General features: G+C 48.7%; 1 protein-coding gene across 1 annotated transcript in view; it reads left to right on the top strand.

The window, feature by feature from the left end:
• The window catches only part of LOC135220476 (A-kinase anchor protein 9-like), a 465,336-nt gene that overhangs the window by 24,120 nt on the left and 422,201 nt on the right, over positions 1–19,015 (top strand). The window contains 1 exon segment of the mRNA XM_064257603.1: positions 14,949–15,059. Within this exon segment, the coding sequence (XP_064113673.1) occupies positions 14,970–15,059 (90 nt within the window). The 5' untranslated portion in view covers positions 14,949–14,969.

Genomic DNA, 19,015 nt, shown 5'->3' with positions numbered 1-19,015 from the left:
AGAATGCAATGAAAGTGGATTCGCAATGAAGTTTTCTTTTCATTTTCATTTATTAATTGCATCAAATTTAATTTTGGATCAATTTCCGCTCTTACCTGGGAATTAATCCTTACGATTTATTGCTGTGAAAGTGAAAATAGCAAGTGCAGTATTGTTCATTTTCATATATATTTATGATAGCATCATATTATTATGGTCAAGTTTCCGCTCTTACCCGGGAATTGATCTTTCCCCCTTTAAGTTCTATGAAGTGAATCGCAAGTGCAGTATTCTGTTTCATTTTCATATTACTTTTCAACTGCTGTGCGGGGGTAGGGGAAGCGAAGGTCTGCCAGGAAGTCGTGGACGAAAGCTCTCCCGCGACTCCCTTGGTATCCGATTCTTCGTCTTCTTTCCTGCCCCCCCGCTCAGCTTCCTCGTATTTTGTTTTTGGGGTCTTCCTTCCGTTCGGGGGGTGGGCATGTCTCCCCCCCCGTGCGTGAGGGAACCCCTCTTACTAATCTGTCTGTGCTAACCGCAGGTGCTACATCCGTGGGAGACACCTTGGACAGGTATGGGCCATGCGGCTGCAGGCGTGCCTAGCATCCACGATCTGCTGCAGCGTCTAGCGAGGTCTGGGGCGGTGACCTTGGAGTGGTCTCCACTACAACCTTCACGGCCGCTTATGCTGCTTCCCCCCGCTGGTCTACACTCCCCATGCTGTGTCGGTGACGCCGTCTGCCGCTTCTAGGGCCGGTCGCCGCCGTACCGAGGAGGGTATGCCGCCGCCGCCTGTGTTTTCTTCGTGTTGCCTGCCCCAGACTTCCGCTGTTCCAGCAGCTCGCCCCTGGACCGCCGCCAGTACCAGGTTCCCGCTGGCTGCCGATGATTCTACGAGGCGATGGCTGGGCCTGCCGTACCTGTCTCTGATGTGGTTCCCGCTACTGCGTGGCTGTCCTTCTGTGTTTACCGCTGCCGCTGTTCCTGCCGCTCCTAAGCTGGTTGCTGTTCCTGTCGCTCCTGGTTCCTGCGCCTATCCATGCTGGTCCTGCCCATGGTGTGTCTTCCCCAGTCCCAGGTCCTTCCGGACAGGTGCAGTCGGGCCGTGTTGCTTCGGCAATAGGCCCGACTGCGGCCTGGATGGAGGACCTGACGACTGTCCTGCGTGAGCTGACGAAGAAGGAAGGTGTCATCTCGTCTTTCGTCTGTTGCTGCCCCTCTTCCCCTTCGACTTCTAAGGCCCATAAGCCGAAGAAGAAGAAGGCTGCCTCCCCCCCCTAAGAGTCTCCTTCGGGAGCGGGGCCCGTCTCCCTTCCTTAAGGAAGAGATAGACGGGGACCAGAGGAGTATCGGTTAGCTCTGGTACTTCCTCCTTGCCTGGTGCTAGCGGCGATGCCGCTACGCCAGGTTCCGGCTCGGTCTCTCTCGTTCGCGGGAGATCCCGAGTGTACGCTCTCCCTCGGGAGACCGTGCAGCCAAAGTTTCGGCGCCAGAGTTCGCAATCGGCGACAAAGACCGGCCACGGCACGGAGCAAGAAGGCTGGCGAGAACCGCTCATGGTGACTCTCGCCAGGCCAGCGGCCGCTTCTCGCAGCGACCAGCTGGTAACCGGGTTTTTGGTATATTCCCCCTAAGAAGACTCCTTCCGGAACTTCGAAGGGCTCGTCACACTCCGGTGTGACGGGGGGGTTCTTCTGCTGGTCCTCCTGTTCCTTCGGGAACGGGCCCGTCTCCCCTTCTGAGAAGAAGAAGAAGACGGGGACCAAGGTTGTTGGCTTGGCTTAACCGCTGGTACACCCTCGCCTGGTCTTGGCAGCTCTGCTGCTAAGCCAGGTACCGCTCGGTTTCTCGTCCGCGAGAAGTTCCGAGTGTACGGTCTCCTTCGGGTGACCGTGCAGCCAAAGTTAAGGCGCCTGAGTTCGCTCAGCGTCATGACCGAGGCACGGAGCAGAAGACTGTCGAGAGCCGCTCAGGTGACTCTCTCCAGGCCAGCGGCCGCTCTCGTAGCGACCAAGCCGGTACCTCGGGTGGACGTGACGGTCTCTGACCGGCCACGGGTTGAGGCTGGGAAGAGGTCCCCCAGGTCCCCTAGACCGACGGTACCAGCCTCGGCTGGTACCAGCGGTTTTGACGTGCCGCGAGGACGCTCCAAACACCGGTCTCACCGCGAAAGTGAGCTCTGCAGGTTCACCTGACCGCCGCTCCCACAGGGACCGGGCGGATACGGTGACCAGCAGCAGCTCGTCTGACGCACGGGACCGGGGTCGACCTGCTCAGTCGAGCCGCTCGCACCACAGGTGAGCGGCACGGCCAGGCCTGCAGATTGATCCCCACCGCGGGTTGGTGGTGATTGCGGCTGCAGCCCCCACAGTTAACGCGGTCCTGCCCAGCGAGCGGGGGGGGTAAGCGTCAGGTCTGTCTCTCCACTACCTTCAACTTCCTCGGGCTACACCGGGAAGAGCGAGGTAGCTAGGAGTGATCGTGAGAGGTGCGCCGCTCACGATCCCTTCACGACGCCGCAACGTGCCACGTATGGTCTTAGGTTACCAACCAGGACGTAACGCGCAAGTGATTGGAGGCGACAGTCAGAGGGGGGAGGGGGTAGCGTCAGTTCTGTCTCTCCGATACCTTCAACTTCCTCGGCATACGCCAGGAAGAGCGAGGTATTAGGAGTGATCGTGAGAGATGCGCCGCTCACGATCCCGTCACGACGCCGCACGTGCCAGGTATGGTCTTAGGACCAACCAGGACGTACGCGCAAGTGATTGGAGGCATCTGTCGGGGATCTGTTTGCTGGTCCTTCTGCTGAAGGAGGAGGGTCCTGGGAGCTGCTCTTGTTGGAGGGACTGGATGGTCCTACTCCTCAAGACGCTGTAACTTCCGAGATTCAGAGTAACTTTGCCCAGGTTATTGCACTGATTCGTCAGCACAACGACCTGGGGGAAGGATCGCCGCTCCCACCAGCAGAGCCCGTCTCTGCTCGAGTCGTTTTGGGGCCCGAGAGGGAACCCAAACCGACGGTGGGTTTGCCGCGATCGGAGCTTGCTGAATCCTGTCTTGAACCAGAGTCTCTCGTCTCCGGACAAGAAGGCTCTCTCAGTTCCGGCCGGTCGATCAGCTACTTCCACCTCCTCTACTGCGACAGCGGCGTTTCTACGTGTCTTCGGACACCGTATTTAAATACTCCTTCGGTCCTCCTGAGAGGTTTCGACCTCGACGAGGACTGGAATGAGTCGGAGGACGGTATCGGCTCTCTCCTGTCAGGTGTCGATCAGCCCCACCCAGACGACGTTCACAGTGGCGGCAGACCCTTACCTACAGTGAGTTCGTAACCCTCCTCGGGGAAAACGTTTTCTCCTGACGATACGTTTTCCCAGACTCTGAGAGGCCATCGCCGCAAGGCGATGGCTGCTCCTACTCTTCTCCAACTGCTAGTTCCACTGTGGGTAATGGCGAGCGAGTATCCAATTCCTCCCCCATTCCCTCTCTCCTTACGGCTACGAGGGAAAGGGGAGGGATCCTACAGAGATTTCTCTGTAGGATTCCACGTTGGGCACTGCGCTACCGGGGGGACCTTCGGGTCCTACCTGACGTAAGCCCCCGGTTCGTTGAGGAGGGATCCTGCCCCATTCTCGATTTCTACGGGAATCGAGAGGACCACCAGCCGATATCGTTTGACGAATTCGGTGGGGGTTTCGCAGACTGCTTAGAATTCTACGGAATTTCTAGCGCATTCAGAGTGTTAGAGTTTCTTACGATCCCCAAAACACTTAGGCGAGACCACGGTCCAAAGTGAGCGAGACGAGAATCCCCGATATGTTACACGATAATCGGGAACCTCGCCTATGCTCGAATTCCTGGAATTTCTAGCATTAGGAAGAAGACTGCTGCTGAAAGAAGACTATCTCACAGTAGGCGACCAACCTTTAATAGAGAAGAACGGACGGGAATATCCAGTTTGGCTTGAACTATCGTCTTAGTATTCTGTTCACCATTGAAGCTTTCCTTCGAGGAAGACTTCTTCACTCTCTTTGATAGAGACCGAAGGTGGTCGATCTCCAATCCTTATTTTGTTTTCTTGAAGGAAAGAATTTAGGATGGAGATCGTTGTTCAGAATCCTACAAATATACTACGTATATTAACCTCGCGACATGATTCTGCTAAGCAGTTGAATGGTCCGAGGGGTAGGCGCATATCCTGGTTATTCTACGGATTGCGACTTAGACGAAAAGTATTCTAATTGAACTGCAACTCGGGTTGCCTGCAACCTCCCAGGAGTTTCCAGTTTTAATTTTATATACTTATGGTGTTGTCACAACAACACCATAAGCTTTTATATTTACCGAAATTCGTTTCGCATAAATATAATTGCTCGAGCATATCTTTTTATGCTCGGTGGTTCTAGCCGAACGCATTCCTTCGTGGAAAGGATTACTGGCAACTCAGGATGACGAGTCAGCGACAGCTACTGCGTATTGAATTGCCCGAGGCATTTCAGTACCAGCTGCCGCTTTGAGATGGACGGTTGGTCAAGTCTTTCTCACCTGCTTTGATTGAATACCAACCGTATCTCTGCCCAACAATCACGGACTTAAGTCTCTGATTAACGGGGATTCTCGCATACATGAATGACCATCTACTGCTGTGACGCTAGTATTCATCGTCTTCGGTATTGCGAGAATTTTAAACAGAGATATCTTTTCGACTCTCATCTTTCTGTTTACCGCACGGTAACAGAATTCTGTAATAGTCTCTTGCTGCAATCGTATATCGATAATGCGAATGATTTTTGCGGAATCTGAGTTTGTCCTCAAAATATCTTGTATTCGGAGTGTGCAATTGTTCATTGTTCACCCCGGATTAGCAGATGTATTGAAGACATCGCCTACTCCCACACCTGCCAGCTCTACTTCCAAACGTTCAGCCCATGAGAAGCAGTTCTTCAGGCGGCTCTCCCCTGTGTTTCATTACTGAAGAACGCCCCGCTTTCATTGCACAACGGACAGCAATGAAATGGCGGTTAGCGTTTTCAGTCATTTGTAAGCACAGGTTTAGAATCTTGAGATTCCTTCTCTCGATTCAGCTAGAAGACGTAGGTTGCATTCATTGCCTACCTTCGTCTTCAACGTCACATAGTGTTGTTTCTCCTTAAGCTGAGATTCAACGTCTATGAGATTTTCTTGCCATCAGGGACCTCGGTCTTTTGAAGGCAATTGACTTTCGCCTTTTGAGCTTATGCATTAAGAGAATCATCGCCGCGCCGTCCGGCATCGGTGACTAACAAATATGTTATTTGTTTAGTCTCTCAGCATAACTCTTTAAAGGGCGAAGGTCACGTGACTTACCCGGATGCTTGGACAACTTGCCTCTACTGATTCCGAACCAGTCAGTCGGCAGCTGTCAGAGCGCCCGAGTCAGTTACGAACTATGCTGTGGACTTAGTTCGGTTGTTCCAGAGCAATCATTACTTCGTCTTAATAGCTTGTCAGTATGAGTACTGTACATAACCAAAGTCGAGAAGAGGGATAGGTCATATGACTATCCCCTTCTTTTCGTCTTAGGTAACTGCATGACTTCTCTCGAGAAGTCAAGCACAAAGGGATGGGGATTTGTGACGCTCGATTTCGTACCGATCTTCGTAGCGAAGACTCAGAACCCTTCGGTAACTGACGATTGGTTCGAGTCCTTCACAATACCCTCCCTAATGGACTTCACCGCCTCCGATACGAAGGCTATGCTGCTTTGTCCTGTGAAGGCGCGACGGAGCTGTCTGAAGAACTCGACACCCAGGATGAGTGTGGACGCCTCTTCATCATTCTCTCGCGTTCCGCAAGAACTTCTCCGTGGCGCAGGTAATGAAGGCAGGCTCCTGGTCCAACCGGACCGCATGCACCTCCTTCTACCTTCGGGATATTGCCCACAGTTCCTTGGATCTTTTTCCTTGGGAACCGTGGTGGTTGCTCAACACGTTGTGTAGTTAACCCAGACCCTCGCAGGCTGAACAGCATCGAGTCCTGGTGTGACCGTAAGAATGGATGAGGAATGAGAGTGTGACTGGCTCCTCTTCCCATCTTTTTCTTCCCTCTACCTCTGGGTAGAGGGACACGGTCGTCACCCTGCTGGGTAAGGACGAGATGCAGGTGAGCTACTCAATAGAGCACCATCCTATCCCTTTCAGTAGGGATAGGAGTAATATCCACCACTTCCTCCAACAAGGGGGAGGAAGTGGATGCCAATTTGAGACAACCCATCATTTTATGATTGTCTCTTGCAAACAGGAACAAGTTCTTGCTGCTGGTACGAAGAGATACGCTTGCCTCTCTCTTAGTACTTGGCCCAGAGGTCTGACCATTGATCCTGCGGTGCACACCCCGATCAATCGGACAGAGTTGGATCCCTCCCTTGCTCTTACGACCAGGGAGGCACTCCAGGGTTGGACGAACACCAGTCTGTTCACCAAAAAGACTCAGATTCCTCCCACCAAGAAGTGAGTCTTCCTATTGTTAAAGGACCGAGGGTTTGTATTACGTATCGGAACAAATAACAATTTGTCGAAAATTGCATTTTTCCTAACTATACAAACCTGAGGTCCTTTACATATAGTCCCACCTCATGCCACCCCTCCACTCTGCAACTTTTGCATGGGCCTAAAGCAAAAGTGATTCTTCACCTCTCGGGCGCGCGGCGCGCGCACGATCGGACAAGCAGTTAACTACCGTTCTCCCCTTGTTCGAAGCTTACGACCGTCCCAGCTGCCGCTAGTTACCTTCCTATTGTTAAAGGACCTCAGGTTTGTATAGTTAGGAAAAATGCAATTTTCGACAAATTGTCATTTTTATGTGTCTTCGGACACCGTATTTGAATACCCCTTCGGTCCTCCTGAGAGGTTTCGACCTCGACGAGGACTGGAATGAGTCGGAGAACGGTATCGGCTCTCTCCTGTCAGGTGTCGATCAGCCCCACCCAGACGACGTTCACAGTGGCGGCAGACCCTTACCTACAGTATGAGTTCGTAACCCTACTCGGGAAAACGTTTTCTCCTGACGATACGTTTTCCCAGACTCTGAGAGGCCATCGCCGTAAGGCGATGGCTGCTCCTTTTCTTCTCCAACTGGTAGTTCCGCTGGGAAGGCGAGCCAGTATCCAATTCCTCCCCCATTTCCTCTCTCCTTACGGCTACGAGGGAAAGGGGAGGGATCCTACAGAGATTTCTCTGTAAGATCCCACATTAGGGCTGCGCTACCGGGGGACCTTCGGGTCCTACCTGACGTAAGCCCCAGTCGTTGAGGAGGGATCCTACCCCTTTCTCGATTTCTACGGGAATCGAGAGGACCACCAGCCGATATCGTTTGACGAATTCGGTGGGGGTTTCGCAGAGTGATTAGAATTCTACGGAATTTCTAGCGCACTCAGAGTGTTCGAGTTTTTTACGATCTCCAAACACTTAGGCGAGACCACGGTCCAAAGTGAGCGAGAATCCCCGATAATTGTTACACGATATCGGGAACCTCGCTTATGCTCGAATTCCTGTAATTTCTAGCATTGGAAGAAGACTGCTGCTGAAGAAGAGTATCTCAACAGTAGGCGAGGTTAACCTGGAATAGAGAAGAACGGACGGGAACTTCCAGTTTGGCTTGAACTATCGTCTTCGGTATTCTGTTCACCATTGAAGCTTTCCTTTGGGAAAGACTTCTCCTTCACTCTCTTGACTAGAGAACGAAGGCGGTCGATCTCCAATCATTATTCTCATTCTTCGAGGGGAAAAGAATTTAGGATGGAGGTCGTTGTACAGAACCTACAAATATACTACGTATATTACCCTTGCGACATGATTCTTTTAACAGTTGAATTGTCCGGGGGGTAGGCGCATACCGTAGTTAACTCTACGGTTTGTGACCGAGACGAATTGTATCTTAATTGAACTGCAACTCGGGGTTGCCTGCAACCTCCCAGCAGTTATCAGTTTTGATTTTAGATACTTGGTATTGTCATGACAACACCAAATCAGCTTTTGTATTTACCGAAATCCGTTTCGTTTAAATATAATTGCTCGAGCGTATTCTTTATGCTCGATGGTTCTAGCCGAACGCATTCCTTCATGGAATATTGGATTACCTGGCAACTCAGGATGACGAGTCACCGAGAGCTACTGCGTATTGAACTGCCTGATAGCAGCTCAGTATCAGCTAGGTCTCGGAGATGCACGGTCGGTTACGTCTCTCTCCCCTGGTTTGATTGACTACCGAACTGTATCTCTGCCCAACAATCATGGACTTAGGTCTCTGATTAATGGGGATTCTCGCAATAATGAAGGACCATCTACTGCATGTGACGATCGATTTCATCGCCTTCGACATTGCGAGAATTTTCAACAGAGATATCTCTTGGACTCTTTCATCTTTCTGTTTACCGCACGGTAACAGAAGTCTGTACTAGTCTCCCGCTGCATCGCACCGCGATAATGCGAATGATTTTTGCAGACATCTGAGTTTGTCTTCAAAATATCTCTTATTCGTAGGTGTGCAATTATTCATTGTTCGCCCCGAATTAACAGATGTGTCAGAAGACATCGCCTACTCTCCGACCTGATAGCTCTACTTCCAAATGTTCAGCCCATGAGAAGCAGTTCTTCAGGCAGTATTTCCCTGTGTCTTCATTACTGAAAAGCGCTCCGCTTTTATTGCAACTACGATCCTCACCGGACAGCAATGAATAGCGGTTAGCGTTCTCAGTGTTTGTAGCACAGGTTCAGAATCTTGAGAATCCTTCTCTCGGTTCAGCTGTGAAGACGTAGGTTGCATTTTCTGTACACCTTCGTCTTCAACGACACACAGTGTTGTTTCTCCTTAGCTGAGAATCAACTATACTATGAGATATCTTGCCATCAGGGACCTCGGTCTCTAGAAGGCAATTGACTTTCGCCTGTTGGGCACATGCCTTAAGAGAATCATCACCTCGCCTTCTGGCATCGGTGACGAACAAATTATTTGTTTAGTCTCTTGGCATAACCCTTTTAAGGCGAAGGTCACGTGACTTGCTCGGGTGCTTGGACAACTTGCCTCCTACCGAACGCAGTCAGTCAGCAGCTGTCAGAGCGTCCAGTCTGTTACGAACTTCGCTGTGGACTTAGTTCGGTTGTTCCATAACAGTCTTTTCTTCGTCCTAACGGCTTGTCACAGTACCCATACCATCGACACCCAACATTGAGTGTCGGTGTCCTATCCACTACCGAGAAGAAGAACTTCACTGCTTGGGGATAGGAGAATGTGAGACACTTCGCTGCAGACGGATAGACCAGTATGGGTACAGGACATCACCGAAGTCGAGAAGAGGGATAGGTCATACGACCATTCCCTTCTTTTCCTCTGAGGTAATTGCATGACTCCCTGCGAAGTCAAGCATCCAGGGGATGGGGATTCGTGACGCTCGATTTCGTACCGACTTCGTAGCAAAGACTCAGAACCCTTCGGTTCCTGACGATCGGTTAGAGTCCTTCACAATCCCCTCCCTAATGGACTTCACCGCCTTCGATGCGAAGGAGATGCTGCTTTGTCCTGTGAAAGCGTGACCGCGCTTTCTGAAGAAACTCGACATCCCAGGCTGAGTGTTGAAGACTCTTCGTCAGCACCAAGATGACCTAGAAGTACACTCCCTCGAGTTACACAAGAACTTCTCCGTGGCGCAGGTACTGAAGGCAGGGGTCTGGTACAACCAGACCACTGGCCCACAGGTCCTTGGATCGTTTTCCTTGGGACCCGTGGTGGCTGCTCAACACGTTGTGTAGCTAACCCAGACCCTAGCAGGCTGAACAGCATCGAGTCCTGGTGTGACTGTAAGAATAGATAAGTGAATGAGAGAGTGACTGGCTTCTCTTCCTATCTTTTTCTCCCCCTCTACCTGTGGGTAGAGGGATACGGTCATCACCTTGCTGGATGAGGACGAGATGCAGGTGAGCTACTCGACAGAGCCCCATCCTATCCCTTTCACTAGGGATGGGAGCGAATATCCACCACTTCCTCCTACAAGGGGGGGGAAGTGGATGCCAACAAGAGACAAACCATAACTTTATGTTGCCTCTTGCAAATAGGAACTTGTTCTTGTTTGCTGGTACGAAGAGATACGCTTGCCTCTCTCTTAGTACTTGGTCCAGAGGTCTGACCATTGATCCTGCGGTGCACACCCCGATCAATCGGACAGAGGCTTGGATCCCTCCCTCGCTCTTACGACCAGGGAGGCATTCCAAGGTTGGGCGAACACCAGTCTGTTCACAAAAGACTCAGATTCCTCCCACCAAGAAGTGAGTCTTCCTATTGTAAAAGGACCGAAGGTTTGTATGCCGTGTCGGAACAAATGACAATTTGTCCAAAATTGCATTTTTCCTAACTATACAAACCTGAGGTCCTTTTACACATAGTCCCACCTCATGCCACCCCTCACTCTGCAGTTTTTGCTTGGGCCAAAAGCAAAAGTGATTTGTTTACCTCCCAGTCGCGCGCGCGCGCCTGTCGGACAAGCAGTTAACTACCGAACCCCTTGTTCGAAAGCTTACGACCTATCCAGCTGCCGCTAGTACCTTCCTATTGTAAAAGGACCTCAGGTTTGTATAGTTAGGAAAAATGCAATTTTGGACAAATTGTCATTTCAGGATGGAAATGTCCCAGTCTGTACTAGGGGCTTTGAGACCAGGAGACTGGATGGGGTCATTGGATCTCCAAGACGCGTATTTCCACGTCCCGATTCATCCTCAATCAAGAAAATTCCTGAGATTCGTCTTGAAAGGACAGGTCTTCCAGTTCAGGGCTCTATGCTTTGGACTAAGTATGGCGCCGATGATATTCACTCTCCTCATGCGGAATGTAGCGAAATGGCTTCACCTATCAAAAATAAGAGTCTCGCTTTACCTGGACGACTGGTTAATCAGATCGTCTTCGGAGTCAAGGTGCCTGGAGGACCTTCAAATTACGTTACAGCTGATGAAGGCCCTGGACCTAATAGTCAATTACGAGAAGTCCCATCTGATCCCCACGCAGTCCATCGTGTATCTGGGGATTCAGATGGATTCAGTGGCTTTTCAAGCTTTTCCATCAAAGGAACGTCAGCAGAAATGCTTAGAAAAAGTGTCAGCTTTCTTAGGGAAGGAAACATGCTCGGCGAAGGAATGAATGAGTCTGCTGGGAACCATTTCCTCGCTGGAGAAGTTTGTTTCCCTAGGGAGGTTGCACCTCCGGCCGCTCCAGTTTTTTCTAGCAGAAAACTGGAAGGACAAGCAAGATCTAGACACGACATTGATAATTTCCCAATCGATCAAGGATCATCTGAAGTGGTGGCAAGATCCAGACAAACTATCAGGAGGACTGTCCCTCAGCCTTTTGAGCCCCGACCTAGTGTTGTTCTCAGACGCTTCCATGGCGGGCTGGGGGGAAACACTGGGCAAGGAGGAAGTGTCAGGCCTCTGGAGAGGGGAACAGAGGTCCTGGCACATAAACCTAAAAGAGTTGGAAGCTATTCGGTTAGCTCTCCAATTCTTCGAGGAACGAGTGGTGGGCCGAGTTGTCCAGATCAACTCAGACAACACCACAGCTCTCGCATATATCAAAAAACAGGGGGGGACACACTCTCGGTCCCTGTTCGAGATAGCAAGAGACATCCTCCTATGGGCGAAAGCTCGGAACATAGTAATCCTAACGAGGTTCGTTTTGGGAGTGCAAAATGTCCGGGCGGATCTTCTAAGCCGCCAACATCAACTGCTTGCCACGGAATGGACTCTCCATCTAGAGGTCTGCCAAGAGCTATGGAAACTATGGGGACGCCCGCTAGTGGACCTCTTCGCAACCTCAAGAACGAAGAGGCTTCCTATTTATTGCTCGCTGGTTCACGGAGGTCATGTCTCTTCTAGTAGACTTCCCAAGAACCCTTCCAGAGAGAGCCGATCTTCTCAGACAGCCCCACTTCGAGAGGTACCATGGAAACCTCTCCGCTCTGAGTCTGACTGCATTCAGACTATCAAAAAGTTGGCCAGAGCGAGAGGTTTTTCAAGACCAGTGGCAGAAGCTATTGCCAACGCTAGAAGAGCTTCCTCTCGAGCGGTTTATCAATCTAAGTGGGCTGTCTCCACAACCTCTGTGAGCCAGATCGCTGATTTTCTCCTACAGCTGAGAAATGTGGACAGACTTGCGGTGCCCACGATCAAAGGATATAAAAGTATGTTGTCAGCTGTCTTCCGTCACAGAGGGTTAGACCTGACAAATGATAAAGACCTTCACGATCTTTTGAGGTCCTTTGAAACATCGAAAGTACCGCAACCGAAGGTCCCATCATGGAACCTTGACGTAGTTCTGAAGTTCCTAATGTCAAGTCCATTTGAACCTCTGCATACTGCCTCGTTGAAAGACGTTACAAGAAAGGCGATTTTCCTAACCGCTCTTGCCATATCGAAGAGGGTTAGTGAAATTCAAGCAATAAGTAGACATGTGGGCTTCAGGGGACACAATGCAGTGTGCTCCCTGAGCCCTGCCTTCTTAGCGAAGAACGAAAACCCATCTAACCCCTGGCCGAAGACCTTTGAAATCAAGGGGTTAGCAGAGATCATCGGACGTGAGCCAGAGAGAGTCCTGTGCCCTGTCAGGGCTCTCAAGTTTTATTTGGAGAAAACTAAAGACTGTCGGGGTCCTTCAGAAAATCTGTGGTGGTCTGTTAAGAGACCCGACTTTTCAATGACAAAAAATGCACTGGCATTCTTTTTACGAAGCACCATCAGGGAGGCCCATGCGTCCTGCCCAGATGGTGATCTGAAACTTTTGAAAGTAAAAGCCCATGAGGTGAAAGCTGTCGCAACCTCAATGGCGTTTCAAAAGAATATGGCACTCAGTGATATCCCAAGTGCTACTTTTTGGCGAAGCAACTCTGTGTTCGCTTCACATTACCTGTGGGATGTGAAGACGGCATATGAGAACTGCGAGTCGCTAGGACCATACATATCCGCAGAAATGTTATTGGGGGCAGGAAGCAGCATGAATCCTATCCTATAGAAAAGGGATAGGTGTGCTTTTGATTTTATGCTGTTGGTTTACGGTCGCTTGAGGCGCTTTCCCTTTCTTTAGCCTAGAAGTTATGGGACTAACTTCGATAGGTTAGGTCAGGTGGTGGTTTTTAGCTTCGTTGCCCTCACAGTATGGTCAATATGGTCTAGTCGCATTGTGGTCACACTCCCGTTGACAGATCATCTAGAACTCACCAGCTGGAGACTCTAGTAAAGCAGAAGAAGACTTGGGTGACAGTAATCACGAAGTCAGCTATGCTAACAGGTAAGGAACCAAGATGTCAATCATCTGCATGTTATTCGTTTCCTAAAATCCTTCTATTCTGTCCCTTCCCACCTCCAATGGTGGGATTCAGCTATATATATATATCTGACAGGTAAGTTTCATGAACAAAATGTTATTGTCATGATACAATAAAGTTTGTTCATACTTACCTGGCAGATATATATAATTAAGTACCCACCCACCTCCCCTCAGGGGACAGTGGTATGAAAAATCTGAATAGAAAATGGGAATGGTTCCTGATATCCGCCTCCCAGCGGCGGGAATGGGTACTAACCACCTGGCCGCCCACTGCGTGTGCCGGGAGTTTTGAAATTCTGTCGGACTTCGGAGAATACAGCTATATATATATCTGCCAGGTAAGTATGAACAAACTTTATTGTATCATGACAATAACATGTTCAAGGTAGTTTTTAAATCTAATATGGTGCAGTATGGTTGTAAGTACCAATTGGTTCTACAATCACGGCCACAGCCTTCCTAGCGCTCATTTGAACAATATTTGCATATATAGGGGAAACAACTGAGTGGACTACCTGGGCCAGTCTTGCCCACTCATTGACCCACCTTCCAGAAAAAGTTATTTAACATGTCCTGACACCAGAGATTGAGGTAGATCTACAGTACTATTCCCCGGCGGCCTAGACTTTGGCAGTTGCGGTTATCTATGCAGTTTTACCTCCTGAAAAGGAATTTAAGTAATATTTATTCGGACGACTGTAATTAACCCCCGGGGGCCAGTACTATTCACGGCGAAATACATTGGACGCCCCAATCCCTAGTGGATGTCGTATCCGTGGTTACGTTCCTTGCAGTCCGTGCGGAACTATTCTGTAGTATTACTTGAGATGGACACCAGTCATGAGTCATCAGTCGTGGAAGCCACACCTCGAGAACTCTACTTTCCTCTCGAAATATGAATTGTTCCTACACGATATACAAACCCTCGGTCCTTTACATAAGGAGTTACTTACGGCGTAGCTGGAATTACAGCCGTTAAATCTTGAACAAGGTGGTTAGGCAGTAACTACCATGTGGCAGGCTAGCCTGCCCGGATGTAAACACTCCACTTTGCTTTGTGAGCTCTGGCTGACTGGTCGATGATCTTTTTTCCATGTGGGATCCTTTAGGTTTATTTTTGTTTTTAAATAAATATGTATATACGGTGTTTGATATTAATATTAAACAAAGGTTTGTCCTTATTTTTCAATTAATATACAAACCCACTTTTTGTGATAGCCTTTATAGCTGCCTCTCTACTTATGTTAAGAGTTGGCGGCAAAGGTATGCCAACATATTATTTACATTCTTTCGCCCTTTAACACTGGTCCAGACCTGCATGAGGATGAGATATTTATTTAACGTGAGGATGAGACATGTATTTAACAGTGCATGATTACATTGTATTCACTGTGTATCCTTTGGCATGAGAACTTCCATTTCTTGCACAGTAATTTTTCACATTCTTTCTCTTATACTTCGTGGGTATTTTGTTGGTAGTAAATATAGATTGGTTTAAGACACGTAGGTTATGAATCAGGAAAAGTTTGTTGCATTCTAATGTAACCTTCTGATTTTCTATTTATTGCTATGTACTGCTTTATAATCTTTCAATGGCTTATTTTTTTTTTTATTTTACTATACAGATAGATGAAACATTGTAAGAGATGGACAATAATGATGATGAATCAAACTCCAGACCGCAGAAGAGAAAGAAAACTGTTAAGGAAGACCTATCCATGGGCCCAACCATGAATGTAAGTTGCTGTATATTTTTATATTATGTGAATTGACTGCAAGTTACTGAACCTCTGAATGTTCAGATATAAATTGACGTGCTCATAGACTTTGAAAAATTTTTAGGCAGTATGATGGAAAATAATATATTGAATGGTGTATCTATTCCTTACAAGCAATCATAATACATTTAAGTGCTTGGATAAAGGTGCTTGAAATGCTCAGTTCAGTCATTACTAAATTATTCAGATCTGGAACTCAACATTACCATTATCCGACAGCACCGGACCAGGGGCCAAAAATATATTCTCATATAAGTCGCAACTTACCAGGTAATTATATAGCTGTAGTTCCCACTTGCATGGCACCCTAATTTTTAAAAATTTGGTACTGTTTCTATTCTTTTTGTGTAGGTGACAAGCCCCACCCACTATCCGGGAACAATAGGAAGAACTCTGTTCGTTTCTGCCAGCCAGCCACTCAACATTGGATGTATGCAGCTGCTTATTTTGACTTTCATCAGTACAGGCAGCCTTGGTTATCAGTGGTCTGGTTTTATGGGGCTTGTCTAGTGTTTCAGCACTGAAATGCGCCTATTTTCGGTTATCGCCGCTGATAATAATACAATATTAGTGCACATACATACAAAACAGAGCCTCCATCAGTCGGTTATCGGCGTCAAAATTCGGTTATTGGTGCTGATAACGACAGTTTTTCGGTTATTGGTGATTTTTGCTTATCACTAAGCTGTCGGAATGGAACCTTCGCCAATAACCAGAGAATGCCAGTATACTACACTTGTTAAATTTCTCCAGGATTTCGGTGAAGTACTCTCACATTTCTGTAGCCTTCAAGCTTTTTAGCCGTATTTCAGGTTCTCTAGCCTTTTTTGGAATTAATCATGTCAGACTCTACCTCTTCCAGTACATATTCGTTATTGTAGCGAAGGACGCAAGACTAGTTTTACGAAATATGGCATTTTTAAAAGTAAATTGTATTTGTTCCGACACGTTATACAAACCCTCGGTCCTTTACTTGAGGAATTACTATTCAGCGCCAGCTGGACCGGTCGTATGATTTACTAACAAGGTAGTTCGGCAGTATCTGCTTGTCTGATGGTCAGGAGTCCTGCCTGACTGGAGGTAAACATACCACTTTGCTTTCGACCGCCGTCAGGTGAAGAGTGAAGACGTGTGCTCGCCTCTCTGCCCGCCTTTGTTGTGAGATTGTTTTCAAGCTAACTTGACTTTCAACAGGTTTTCGTAGAATACTTGTATGTTTGACTGTAAGTACTCTTATTTGTTTTGTATTTGGTAGTATTGCATCGACTGTGTGAATCATGCAGTCCCATGAATCAGAGAAGCCCTTGCGGCCTCCATCCAAATGGAGTGTGCCCTGGAGTAGGAGGCCGAAAGTGTGGGCCTTTCAGGTCCAGTGATGTCGTGGACCCTCATCTTCTGTGTACAAGGTGCTGAGGGCGTGAATGCTCTCGGGATTTAACTTGTGTTGTTTGTGTCTCTTGGTCGGAGGAGCAGTGGGAGCTTAACGGGAAGAGGAAGAAGCCGCATAAGGCCGCCAAGGTGTCGTCGGAAAGCTCTCCCTCGACACCTCTGGGGACCGATACATCATCTTCTTTTCTCCCTCCTCGTCAGCTCCCGTGTATGGCTCTCTCCCCTTTGGGGGACATGTCTCCCTCCGCCTCTTCACTCGATCTGTCGAGTGCAGAGGAGGGAGGGCGACATCTTAACCTTGAGTTGTACTCAGGGTCGTCTGTCCACTCAGGGGGTTGGGATCCTTCCCCGCTGAGTGAACAGGAACCCCCCCTAACCCGACTGTTGCTTCCTCAGGTGTGTCTGCCTCTGCGGGTGGGGATCTTCAGCAGGTGTGGCGCTCGCTGAGTCCTCTGGGCACTCCAAATATTCAGGAGCTCATCCATCATCTTGCTGCAGCCCTGGTCACTCACGGGGTGGAGACGAGGATGATTACGACTGTGCCGACCCCGGGTTATGCAGCTCTGCCTCACCTGGTGTATACCCAGCACGTGACCACAGTCACCCCCTCGGCTGCAGTACAAGCTCTGTTGCCATACATGAGTCAGTGTGTATGCTTCTTGATAAAAAAAAAAATAGTGTTAGTGGAGGAGCTGGCTGTCCGTCCTGCCAATTCTCCTAGACGAAGGTCCCTGACACACCCCTGTACCTGGGAGAAGTCATACCAGAGGCCCAAGGGAGGTCGGTGGGGTCTGCCCACGGACAGTCGCCCCCTCTCAGTCGCACCTGCAGATGTTTCCCAGATAGCGAAAGACAGCCATTGGAAAGGCGTCTTGGACAGTGGTCATCGTCTTCCTTCAAGCTCGGATTATTCGAGTCCAGAGAAACGGTGTTGATGGAGCGATAGTGATACTTCCAGATCATTGAAAAGGTCTGCAATGGACTCTAATTGTACCCATCAGGAACCGTTTTAGAAGGTAATGAGGTTAAACCTTCTTGTAGTTTCTGGGATAGCCCAGAGGCTTTTTCTTCAGATAATTCCTATATACTTCCGGGAGGAGACTTTTCCTAATCTGTAGCGAGACATAAGCTTCCGAGATCGGTATGCACTTTGGCTCCAGTGTCGCCTTGGGCCCTTCAAGCTATACCATTTACAGTTAACAAGCAGCCTAGGACACCAGGACGCAAATTGTCCCCTGCTGTGGCTCCTGTATGTACTGCTCTTATTAGCCATGTCTCTGTTTCCGAGTGTATTTCAACTCTGAATCTCTTGTTGATGCAGGAGCGCCCATCGGCGCCTGAGACTTCGACACTTGGACTTTCAGGGGCGCAGGAGTGCCCATTAGTGCCAGAGCTCTCTTTTCCACCTGAACTGGAGCCGTTTGCGGCGCCAATTCTGCATGCTACCCCTCGTATTTTGTCTTCTCCTTTGGTCGGCCGTTTGTCTAATGTATCTTCTGAGGAAGAGGAAGAGATTACTACAGAAGATTCTAAACTACCATCTGCTTATTAAGCTCTTTTGAGATTTTTATTGAAAAGCTATCCGAACTTTCAAGTCAGCTACTCCTGCCCCTCCAGCTACAACTCTTCAGATGAGTAAAGTTTCTTCGGAGTCTCGTGATCTCCCTCAGTTAGTGCTTTCTATTTCAACCAGGAAAGCTATGGGTGAAGTCGAAAGTTGGCTAGCAGAAAGAGAGCACAAGGGAAAGCAGTCTTCTCTTTCCCTCCTTCTTGCTTGAATAAGAGAAGACATTTGTATTATTTCACTGGGGAGTCTCCCTCTTTGGGTGTTTCTGCCTCCGCCCAAGGGGACTTCTCAGGACTTATTGAGTCTTCTCAGAGATCGGCTTTCACAGCAGCAAAAATCAGGTTTTCTTTGGCTGAGATTGACCACCTCCTAAAACTTTGTAAGATTTTAGAAGTTATTAGTTTTACGGACTGGACTATTGGCTCCCTTGGTAAGAAAATTCAAGACACTTCTTCAGCAATTTCTCTATTGGTTTCTTCCAACCTCTTAGGAGTTCTCTCTTGTTTAGACAGAGGCTTTAGCGATGGTTCCCGCCAAATCGCTTCTACCTACGCAATGTGCATTCTTATAAAGCGTGAGTTATGGTGCTCCTTCACAGCTAAAGGAATTACTAAAGTCCAGAAATCAGCTCTTCTGTTCTCACCGCTGGTTCTCGAATTGTTGTTTCCTCAGGATGTCGTTAATTGGATCGCTTCTGATTTGCAAAAGTCAACCCAGGATTTGCTCTCCTAGTCATTCAAGCATTCCAGGGAGACCGGCTTATGTCCCTAACTCTACTTCTCCCTTGCAATAGTTACCCTTTCGTGGGGGCAAACAGACAGCGATCCAAGTCAAGAGGAAATGTTCGCTTTCCATTCAAAACAATTAAGAAGTCTGCCTCCAAGCCCACCCCTAAGCAATGAAAACAGTCTTTTTCTTGCAGCAGTGTGTGACCAAGACATGAATAGTACCATCTCTT

This window comes from Macrobrachium nipponense, chromosome 2 (genome assembly GCF_015104395.2).
Source record: "Macrobrachium nipponense isolate FS-2020 chromosome 2, ASM1510439v2, whole genome shotgun sequence".
Lineage (NCBI taxonomy): Eukaryota > Metazoa > Arthropoda > Malacostraca > Decapoda > Palaemonidae > Macrobrachium > Macrobrachium nipponense.
This window is presented reverse-complemented; position numbering and strand designations above follow the sequence as displayed.